Below are 11,404 nucleotides of genomic sequence, written 5' to 3'. Positions count from 1 at the left end.
TACTTCCGTAATAAAAGGAATCAATGGGAGAGAAAAAAGACCTGTCTGGGGATTTGATTTTCTCATTTTAATGGCATACTTATTTACTCCCGCCAATCCTCTGATTGGATTTTCATTACATCGCCTTGCGCTGTAAGTGGACCTGTATTGATAGGAGCTGCTGACTTCAGCTGGCTTCCTGAGGGCACAAATTAAAAATAACTCATATTCGGTGACAGGGTTGCGTGCTAAATACCTGCGCCCTAACAGGCATGCCGTTATTTGAGAACCAGCAAAAATCATGAGCATCTGCCCAAATATATTTTCTGAAGCTGACTTACAACGCCAGACCTTTAGTTCGGAAGCTCAGAGTATTTAGCCCCTTCTCGTGCTGACCAGGGCCCGACTAGGTCAGCTCATGACCGAGTAACATCCCTTGCATGACATACTCAGTTTGCCAATTTCAGTGTGGGTTGTTCTGTCGCTGAGCATGTTGGCCAAACTCAGCTTGCTGGATCCGTTTTAAAATGGAAGGTGTACTCTCAGAAAATGGGTTACTTCAGCAGCCAAGGAGGAGGCCGCCAAGGGCTGCCAGGGCCTTCCTCCAGGAAACGCGGGGGATCGGGGGATCTTCACCAGCACCCTTCCTGGGAGGCCGGGGTGGGGGAGCCTGGACTGGGCTCCCACAAGAGGCCGGCTACACCATGAACCACCACAATGGAACAAACCGCCTTTCCAAGTTGCACAAGGAGGGGCGTGGGAGGGAACGAGGGCACCCAAAGCCAAGCTCTCTGGGCAGCGGGCGCAGCTGCAGGCGGTGAGTCCCTGGTCCCCTTCGTCTGTGGGCCGTCTGCGGCTGCTGCTGAAGCTTCCTTGGGATGGTTTTGTGGGCTGCCTCCAGGGAGGAGGAGGGCTGAGGCACCAGGGGTGGGTTTTGGCGGATTTTATCGCGCTTGTGAGCCGCCCAGAGCTGCCTTCTTACGAGGGGCGTAATCCTTAAAATCCTTTAAATCACTCGACCGATGGGCACGTTTGATCTGCGGCTCTCATTCTGTCCCCACGCCTTGGGTTTTCGTTTGGAGCAGGGTCGGTTTCCAGCAACGCCCAGCCGGAGGATGGGCACGATCCGATTTAGTGGAGCCCCCGGGGCCTCCCTGGAGGTCAAACCGGTCAAGATGGCGGTTGCGACCCCCACCGCCACAACCATAGAGCAAGAAGGAGCCTGGACCAGCGGCCATTTCAATTCCAGGCAAGCAAGCCTCCCTCGGGGACGGGGGATGAGCCCCTCTGGCTGGGGACGATGGACGCGGCTCCCCGCTGCTTAGGCTTCAGGCCCAGAAGCCGCTGAGAAGCCTCCGCGCGTTGCCATGGCGACGCCGACGCCAAGGCCCATCGCTTCCGGTTTCCTAAGGGAAAAGTCCGGGCCGTAGTCGTCCCCAAAAGGAGCGGCCATAGAGCTCTGAAAGGTTAGAGCGTCCTCTCGCGGCACGGCCCCAGCCTCCCCCTGTCCCTCGCCGCGGGATTAAACATAGAGGCGCGCCGGAGGATAGAGCGGCGCCCAGGTCGGACGCTTTGATTGGCTCCTCAGGCGCTGGGTGTCGGCTGGGGCCAAGATGGCGGTGGCGGAGGTGCGGCAGCTGCAGAGCCGCCTGGACGCCTTGGAGGAGCGGGTGTTCGGGGCCCCCGCGGGAGCCGCATCTGCGGGGGGAGCCCGGAAGGTAAGGGCTGCGGCTGGCGGGCATCGCCGCCATCGGGGACCCTTCGGAGGCCACGTATCTCAGGGCCCATCGTCCCCTGCCAGCCAGCGGCTGAGCTCTGCTGGGCCCTGGAGTACATTGTGGGGTGCGAGGCCGCTAAGGACGCGAGGGGCGCTGCATTTACTTTATTCTTGTTTTTAAAAAGTGACACGTTTTATGGCTCCGTCCCCACGACACGCGTAACTGCGGGAGCGTCAGAAAGGGGTTGACTGACCGGGTCCACTAACCCCATCTAGGCCTGGCGTGGGAACACCGAGCCTGTCAGTTGAACATTTCCTCTCGCCAAAGATGACAGCTTAGCAACCACTGCCCTCTGAATATTGCCAAAAGGACAACAGTTCCCATCATGCACAACTCCTGCCATGCTTCTTGGGCAGAAGATAGGGCCCCAAAGTCATTTTTTCAGCTTGCCCTGGCAGCTTTCTCTTTGATCTTCTCAGGAAAGGTGAATTTGACCACCAGAATGAAAATTCTCAGCTTAGGAAGATCTTTGTTTGCCCCTTCCTTGCATTTATTTAAGTAAATGTGCCTTTCTTTTTAAAAAAAATATATAGCAATTTTATTAAATATTATAATTATAACAATAAAAACTAATACAAATTGAAAAAAATAGTAAAATAAAAAGAAAGAATAGAAGACGCAGAAAAGAAAAAAGGGGAAAAGAAAAAAATAAGACTATGATAAAGAGAAAGAAAAGAAATATAAAGAAGTGACTTCCCACCTTCATCACAACAAGTATAAACAATTTTAGTAACTTATCACCTTCTCTTAAAATACAACAAATGATTTCTTCTTCCCATATCCCATCTCTTACCTATAAACAAATCCTTAAAGCCTTGTCGTTCAGTCCTGATGTCAGCAAAAGTCCATTAAGGGTTACCAGAGATAACATATCTATTTTAACCTAGATCAAATAAATCAATTATATATTTCTTCCTTTTACATCTAACAGTCTTAATCTTTAGTTCCTTCAAATAATACCGAAGAAGTTGATTTTTTTTTCATTTTTTTCTTCGTCCCATCTCACGTAATTCTTCAGAACTTTTTTTAACAAGCTTCTTTTGTAAATCCAATATCGGAAAATTATCCAGGTCACTCTTTTGGTTTGTTGTTTGTATATCCCTTTTAATTATTAAGATATCAGCCAGTTTCTTTTGTATATCCGGTGTGACATCTTTTTCCATGTAATTCTTGCACCGTGTCATTTTTAAGTCCACTTTCAACTCAGTTTCAATCTTGTCAGGCAGAACTTGTTCCTTTTCCATAACATCTTTTAGACCAGCCTTTCTCAACCTTTTGACCCTGGAGGAACCCTTGAAATATTTTTCAGGCCTTGGGGAATCCCTGCACATTCAGGCTCAAATATAGGCCAAGAGTTTCAAAATTATTCGTTTCATGCCTGTCTGTATGCATTAACAGTGTTCTTAAACTAAAAATAAAGAATGAAATGTACCTCTTTAAGGTGAAGTTGCCCAAATTTGAAATTATTTTTTAAATAAATCATGATCTCCCAGGGAACCCCCAGTGACCTCTCATGAAACCCTAGGGTTCCATGGAACCCTGGTTGAGAAATCCTGGTTCAGACAGTCCGTCTATAGAGGCGGACGTTATTAAAATTAACTTCTGGGCCCATTGTTCAAAAATATCCTTCAGTTTGTCCAATGTTAAAATATTTTGCTTCATTCTGTAATTGTAAGTCAAGTTTGAGTGTTCTTCTCCTTTAATTGTAATCTTTAGTTCCCTCTAGTGTCCAATTTTTAGTAAATGTGCCTTTCCATTTGTTACTCATGGTTCAGACTCAGTTTAAAGCAATATTTTCCAAAGTTGGCAACTTTAAGATGGGTGGACTTCAATTCCCAGAATTCCCCAGCCAGAAGTCTGGGAGTTGAAGTCCACCCATCTTAAAGCTGCCAAAGTTGAAAATCATTGCTCTAGACTGATCAGTCTAATATGAATCCCTGGGAAGATCCTAGAACAGATCATAAAGAGATCCATCTGTAAGCACTGAAAAACAGTGCTTTAAAGCAACCTGTATGAAGCTTTTTTTCTTTCCAGTTGTGAGTAACAGCCTTTCCCCCCTCTAGGTAGCAGATGGCTTAGTCAAGGTTCAAGTGGCCTTGGGAAACATTGCAAGCAAAAGAGAGAGAGTTAAAATTCTTTTCAAAAAAAGTAAGTACTTTTCTTTTTTTCAAAAACAAAATGCTGGTTTGCTCCATCAGCTGTCTTAAAGAGATCTTATAACTGCTGAATGTTGAGGAAACCTGTTTTAAACTGGTGATGTTGCCAAATTGTTTCTTGAACGTAATGCACCCTTTGCCAAAAGCTGGTGTGAGTAGTATGAATCCTGTTGGGCTGAAGATGTTGAAGTTTCCATAGCGCTAGTGTTTAGAACCTTTTGATGATTTTAGCTTTATTTAACCGTGTTTGCTGCCCAGAGTCTGTTGGGAATGGAGCATCCTAGTAATGCTAATAAATAAATAAAGTGATTTTTTTTTTCGTTATACAGAAATGGGAACAAAGGAGCATAGAAATGTATTGGTTACAATGCATTTGCACTGCCGAGACAATTTCTCAAATAAACGCATGCCTGGCTCTTAACAACTTTGCCTTCTCTGAATTATGTAAAATGATTTACTTGATCCATGCATTTTAGCTTAGTACATTAATACTGTTGCTTAGAATTACAATTGAGTTTATGCTAGATATTCATCTGGACTCATTTTGTAAACCGCCCAGAGTTTTCAAGATGGGTGGTGGAAAAATACGATAAACAAACAAACATCTGGTATTCTGTATACTAAGAATGGTAAGTTGCTTAGGTTTGTTGGTTGGTTTTATGTGGCTGCCCATCTCATATACATTACTCTGGGTGGCTAACAAAACAGAAAAAGGAATCAATAATTAAAAACATAAATAACATAAAATAGCAGCCAAGAACAATCACAACATCCCACAATCAATATAACCAAGGAACCCTTTTCTGAAGGGTTTATGTAGTTGTGAAATAAGCAATTTTTAGTACAGTATTTAGATCATTCTTTATAGTTTTCAGATGACAGAAGGCTGGGAGGCTAATACTTCAGAGGACAGAGAGGGGATTCAGAAAGATCTAGACAGGCTTGAGCAGTGGCCTGAAACAAATAAGATGAAATTTAACATAGAGAACTGTAAAGTTCTGCATCTGGGCATGGTTAGCCTACAGAAGGACGACTGAGAGGTCCCTCTGTGACAGCCCCTGCCCTTTGGAGCGATCTTCCCCCACACATACAGTTGGCCCCAACCCTATGGGCATTTAGGAGGGCAGTTAAGACTTGGCTGATCCCCTGGGCTTTAGGCTGAGTTGTAGAAGTTTTCAGTTCCGTTCACCATTTTATTGTTTAGTGTTATTGTTTTATTGTTTAATGAGCTATATTATTTTGTACTGATTATAGTTGTCTTTTTTGTATGCCACCTAGAGTCACATAGTTTGAGTTTGGCAGCCATGTGCATGTATAAATAAACAAACAATGGCAGGGTTGCCTCACAGAAGAGAAAGTGGACTTATTTTCTGTTGCCCAAGAGGGCAGGACCAGGACTACTGGGTTAAAACCACAAGGAAGGACGTTCAGGCTTGGTGTCAGGAGCAGCTTCCTGAGCGTTTGAGCTATCAGCTAGTGGAAGAAGCTGCTGCATGTCCTGGGTTCTCCTTCCCCAGAGGTGTTTCAGAATCTGGATGGTCATTTTTCAGGGATGCTCTAGTGGATCCTGGATTGAGTATGACGTTAGACTAGCTGGCCTGTAGGACACCTTCCAATTCTGCAATTCTAAAAGTGTATGATGGCATGCTGGTGTTACCTTCCCTATTTTGAAAAGTCGGAAGAAGGCATTGAAAAAATATTAGCATGCCATCTGGTGGTTCTTAGTATTGTTTTTCTTTTTGTTTGAGAGTATTTAGCATTAACACTTGGCCAACACTCTTCATCTAAAGTAATTTATTTATTTTATTTATTTTTCAAACTTCTATTACTGCCCATCTCCCCCAAGAAAGGGAGACTCTGGGCGGTTTACAATAAAACCAGAATTAAAATCATAAAATATACATTACAATAAATACACCAGTAAATAAAAATAAGATAAATACCAAACCCAAGGGGCAACGTTGTTATTCAGTGGGAAGGATCTATGGTGCTAGCCACCCCCAAGACGAGCTATTACCTCTCCCACCCCAAGCGATGCAGCAGAGCCAGGTTTTCAAGTTCTTCCGGAAGGCCAGGAACAAAGGGGCCTGCCTTACCTCCGGGGGCAGAATATTCCAGAGGGCGGGTGCCACTGCAGAGAAGGCCTGCCTCCTGGACCCTGCCAGGTGGAATTCTCTAACCGGCAGGATTCGCAGCATGCCCTCTCTGCATGACCGGGTGGGGCGGGTTGATGTTAGGGGGATGAGGCGGTCCCTCAGGTAACCTGGCCCCATGCCATGTAGGGCTTTAAGGGTGATAACCAACCCCTTGAATTGGACCCGGAAGCAAACTGGCACCCAATGCAGCTCGCAGTTATATGTGCTGATCTTGAAGCACCTAAAATTGCCTGCGTGGCTGCATTTTGGACCAGCTGTAGCTTCTGGATAGTCTTCAAGGGTAGCCCCATGTAGAGTGCATTGCAGTAGTCTATATGGGAGATGATCAGGGCATGAGTGACCGTTCAAAGGGCCTCTCGCTCCAGGAAGGGGCATAATTCCAAGAAAAAGCCTTGATAGGCACAAGGCTTGTTACTGATTCAGTGCTCTTAAGCATTCTGTGTGATTTAACAGCACCGTTTCTATTGTTATTGCATTCTAAAGTTCTAATTCTGTTTTATGTTGTTCTTCCTCTAAGTTGAAGACATCCTAAAATACCTGGATCCTCAGTACATTGATCGAATGGCTGTCCCAGATGCCATGAAGCTGCAGTTCATCTTGGCAGGTAGTTCCTGAAATGACTCTTAATGTAGGCACTTAGGTTATGTGTTTTTAGCAGTAGATTTTAATTTATAAAGTACTTATTTGCCCTAGGTTTTTGTCAGTCATTTTTCAGATTTGTAACCATTGAAAATCCTTGGGAGAAGAGCAATGACCCATCTCAATAAAATAGTTAAGAGCAGAGACATCACACTGACAACAAGGGTCCGCATAGTTAAAGCAATGGTGTTCCCCGTAGTAACATGTGGCTGCGAGAGCTGGACCATAAGGAAGGCTGAGAGAAGGAAGATGGATGCTCTGGAACTGTGGTGTTGGAGGAAAACTCTGAGAGTGCCTTGGACTGCAAGAAGATCAAACCAGTCCTTCCTCCAGGAAATAAAGCCAGACTGCTCACTTGAGGAAGTGATATTAAAGGCAAAACTGAAATACTTTGGCCACATAATGAGAAGACAGGACAGCCTGGAGAAGATGCTGATGCTAGGGAGAGTGGAGGGCAAAAGGAAGAGGGGCCGACCAAGGGCAAGGTGGATGGATGATATTCTAGAGGTGACGGACCCGTCCCTGGGGGAGCTGGGGGTGGCGACGACCGACAGGAGGCTCTGGTGTGGGCTGGTCCATGGAGTCACGAAGAGTCGGAAGTGACTGAACGAATAAACAGCAACAACAAACCATTGAAAAGAGAAAGCGTAATCTTAGTACTGTTTTTAGGTCGTAACCTTATGCACATTTATTTGAAAATAATCCTTATTGTACTCAGCGGTGCACAGTTCAAAATAGGTAAGTTTTAAGCTGTCTTAAGGTTGGTTCTGGTCTCGTTAGCCAGCCAGCTCTGGTCAGTTGATAATCTGCTCCATCTGGGCACGGGTCGCGTGGTCTGTGGCTGCTGAACGAGCAAAGCTACAGCTTCTGCCTGACTCACGTAATGCTTTTCCTACCCCCAGAAGAACAATCCATCACGGCCCAGGCAGCACTTCTGGAGCAGGTGAACAGCCTACAGCCGTATTTGGACAGTGCACACATCAAAGGTGAGTTGCTCTCTATCCTTTATCCCTGGATCCATCTTTTTACTTATACCAAGCCCTGTATCTATCACACTTTCGCCAAGTATTGCAGCTCACTTGATTCTGATTCATGTATATATTTTCATATAAATGCCATTTTGGTCTGTTACCTGAACTGAGTTTGTGTGGTAAAAGAATACAAACCCATCTCAATTGAATGGCTGGCTTTGCGGATGAAAGGAAGTCCTGTCCTGAGCTTCACTCTGTATCAAACCGAGATTTGATTTTACTCTAACAATTTGTTTCGCACAGTGGGAGACATCCTTGCAACGGTACTTCCGTTAGCTTCCATAGAAGCAGGCTGCCTCCGTGCTGGAGATAACACTGAGCCTGCAAGAACAGTGGCCCTTGATAGCCCTGCCCTCAAAGAATTTACCCTATTTCCTTTCTCGTATGTTCACATTCAGGATTAGAATGGGGTGTAGTGAGGTACCCTCTGGGGCCTTGATCCTCTGAGCCTAAGAGAAGCACATCTTATGGACTGGCCACTGAGCAGCCAAGGAAATAATAGTCATAGCGTTGCATAGCAGCCTGTAAGGGAGTGAGCATGTAGGCTGCGAGCCAAGAAGGAGCACCGCAACCCAGTCGCTGGCCTGTTTCACGTAAGCCGCAATACGATGTATACGGTTTTGCTCTACTGTGTTTTACGAACCTAATATGTGTATTTACCGCCTTGAGCATGGAAACTGGCCAGGTGTGTCTTACTCAGTAAGCCATAGTAAAGCAAAGGCATGACTTAGTGCAGCCTGTGACAGATGCCACTGCTGCCAGACATTGAGACAGTGTTTCTCAACTGTGACAACTTTTAAGATGTGTGGACTTCAACTCCCAGAATTCCCCAGCCAGCATGGGAACCACAATAGGACCACAGTATTGCTTTGCCGTCATCTTTGTCAACAGTCACCAACATCTTCTGGTTCACCTGCTTGCTTCAGTGTGCAATTTCTGCACATGGCACAATGCAGGCCTAGATTGATGCAAGGCATTCGGCTGCGGACTCACCGTAGCAGTTGTGTTTGCCCAACACGCAAGGCTGAAATGGAGTTGGTTGGTTAGCACAAGCAGAAACAAGATGAGAGCATGCTGTGGTAGTTCAGATGCTCTGTGGAGGCCTCAGCTCCTGCAGCTGGAATTAAGATGAGCAAGTGGGGCTGGGTGAGGAAGTCAGAAGGTTGAACATGGAGATCCTGCCAGCCATTGTTGCTAAGGAGAAAAAAGCCATTGCTTATGTAGAACTTGGCCATTTGCCTCCAGCTTTCCTCTGATTAATGTTATGGTTGCTAAAATGCATGCATAAAGAAATATGAAGATAATCTTAAAGAAGGGACGCAAAAGTAGCTATGTAGAAGCATCCACTCAGCCCTGAAAGAGAGGAGGGGTTGAGGAAGAAACTCCTCAAAAGGTTGCCCCACTTTTGGGTATAAAGGAGGGGCAGAGGGAAACTCTGTTATTCTACCCTTCACATTCCAGTAGTCCTCATGGAGTCTGTTTCCTGACCTGCCCTACCTCAAAGCGCTGACATCTGTCAGATGGAACAAAATTTAAAGAGGGGTGGAACTCAGTGGCGGAGAGTTGGAGGCTTCACGGGCATCAATTCAGCTTCCCGGTTCTACAAAACCATTTTTTGTGATTTGAAGAAAGAGAATAGTAATGGGAAACTTTTAGGAGCCAAACTGCTCCCACTTACCTCCCCAACAGCCCCCAGTTGCCATTTGGGGAGGCAAGGCCCCCTGTTCCCTTTGCCGTGCTTTGAACAGTGGTCACAAGAGGCTGGCTTCCCCTTTCCGATCTCTTGCAGCTGCTCCTGATCATGCCACCAAGCTCCAGCGGCTTTCACAGATACACCTTCAGCAGCAGGTAAGCTCCAGGCTGGAAAAGAGCTAAGAATTAACGCCCAGCTTAGCCAGCCTGCATCCACTCCCACCTGAGGCCCCACCTGTCCGCAGCAGACACTTGAGCTTCCTTAGGAGCGAATCCTCCCCCAAAAGAAAGGGGAGTCTAATGTCATTCCTTAGATTGTGCTGGGTTTTGTCCCACCCTGTGTGCAGTAGGGAGTCTGAAAAAGCAGACTGTCGGTTGCAGCTTCAATCACGCTGCTGTCTTCTTGCATTTTTTAATAAACACAGACACTGTTGGTGTTGCCTTAGGGACAGACAGGCTGCATTTGTGTGAATTGCCTCATTTTTTGCACAGTACAATGGACAATAAATTAATGGAAAACCATTCAACTTAAAACTGACCAGGCTTCTTCATGTGGTATGCAAATGCAGCCACTAAGTCTTGACCTAGCCTGGTCAAGGAAATTGTGTAAACGGAGTAAGTACGGTAAAGAACACAAGCGTTTGTGGCTAGATCAGGAAACTCACAGGGCAGGGAGGCAGTTGCTTACCCGTGCTGGTATGAACAGGCTACTTTCTGTGATTCAGAAGTTGCTAGTAGCAAATTTCCTTCGGGAAATTGAAAGCTGCCTGAATTGGAAACTATCTCCCAACATCTGATAATAGCAGAGAAATTCCACAGTCTATCTACATGGTGCCAACAAAGTCCTCTTTTTAAACTGATGCTGAATCTTCCACATCTAGTTTTAACTAACAACCCCAAGTCTTAATAGTTTGAAAGATTAAGAAATAAGTAACTCCCTGTCAGTGGGGTGGAATGGAGCGCTTGCAGTGTTTAGTACTTAAAATACCAAATCACATAGGCTGGGAAATACGGATTGATTGAACTCTTCTGATGTTGCAGGATCAGTGCGAAGCTGTGACCGAGAACATCCGGTTACTTCTAGAAGATTACAACAAAATGATATCCTTTTTCTCGCTGTGTTTGGGGGGTGTAAGCCTGTGCTGTTCGCATGAAGCTGCCCGTTTCACTTGCTCAGCTTTCCTCTGGCTGCCGTAAGGCTTTGAGCCGACTTGACTGTTTCTTGGGTTGTCCATTAGAATTTCCTTTGCTTTTTTTCTGCTCCTGATTTCTGCTGGCAGGTTTTCGAGCCTTTTCCAGCTTCCCTTTTCCTTAAAGCATCCCTCCAGACTCTCCTTCTTTCTAAACAGTTTGTCCAGTGGGATGAAATGCTGACCCAGCTGGAAGCTGCAAAGCAAGTGAGGCCTGCTCCCGAGTGAAGGCCAGGCCTCGGTGTCATTCAGGCTTCTGGGCCCTTTCGAGCTTCACATAATCTCCTGCTTCAGATCCCGGATCTCTGCGTTAACAGGGGTTGCCTGGGAATTGGTAGCACCCCTGAGTTTCACCTGGTAGCGTGGCGTCAGTCTGGAAGCCATGTCCTGACCTTATGGGGCTAAATGCCTCCACATCTTCTTTAAGGTTACTGTTTCCCCTTAATTTATTTTTATTCTTCATTCAGCCAATTCATTGGGAATGCATGATTTGTCAGACGAAGTACCTGTTACTACGGACCATAATAAAATCCTCATGAATCCCCAACAGTCTGGTTGGTGTCTGCTTATTTAAGACAGCGCAGGACCTCATCCCATCTTTTAAAATCATATTCCACTCTCTTGAAGGTGCCAGAGAGATGGAAGATACATTTTTGTAGTTGCTGAAGCCTTCAGAATAATAAATTACATCTCCATCTCACGATACTTTGTTCTTATGTAGCAAAATATTACCTATTTCTTCTAGAAGACGGTTACTTAGAATTAATTAGTAGGGGAGAATTT

General features: G+C 45.6%; 1 protein-coding gene across 1 annotated transcript; it reads left to right on the top strand.

Moving 5' to 3' along the window:
- Nucleotides 1-1,554: 1,554 nt before the first annotated feature.
- DCTN3 (dynactin subunit 3) lies at nucleotides 1,555-11,168 on the top strand. The gene is made up of 7 exons (XM_063295903.1): nucleotides 1,555-1,697; nucleotides 3,821-3,905; nucleotides 6,587-6,673; nucleotides 7,611-7,694; nucleotides 9,529-9,587; nucleotides 10,473-10,533; nucleotides 10,761-11,168. Exons 1-7 carry the CDS (start codon nucleotides 1,593-1,595, stop codon nucleotides 10,847-10,849), a joined length of 570 nt encoding a protein of 189 aa, XP_063151973.1. The 5' UTR covers nucleotides 1,555-1,592; the 3' UTR covers nucleotides 10,850-11,168.
- Nucleotides 11,169-11,404: the final 236 nt, after the last annotated feature.

The sequence above is a fragment of the Candoia aspera genome, chromosome 2, assembly GCF_035149785.1.
Source record: "Candoia aspera isolate rCanAsp1 chromosome 2, rCanAsp1.hap2, whole genome shotgun sequence".
Lineage (NCBI taxonomy): Eukaryota > Metazoa > Chordata > Lepidosauria > Squamata > Boidae > Candoia > Candoia aspera.
The sequence above is the reverse complement of the archived record's forward strand: the minus strand, read 5'-3'. Positions and strand labels throughout refer to the sequence as shown.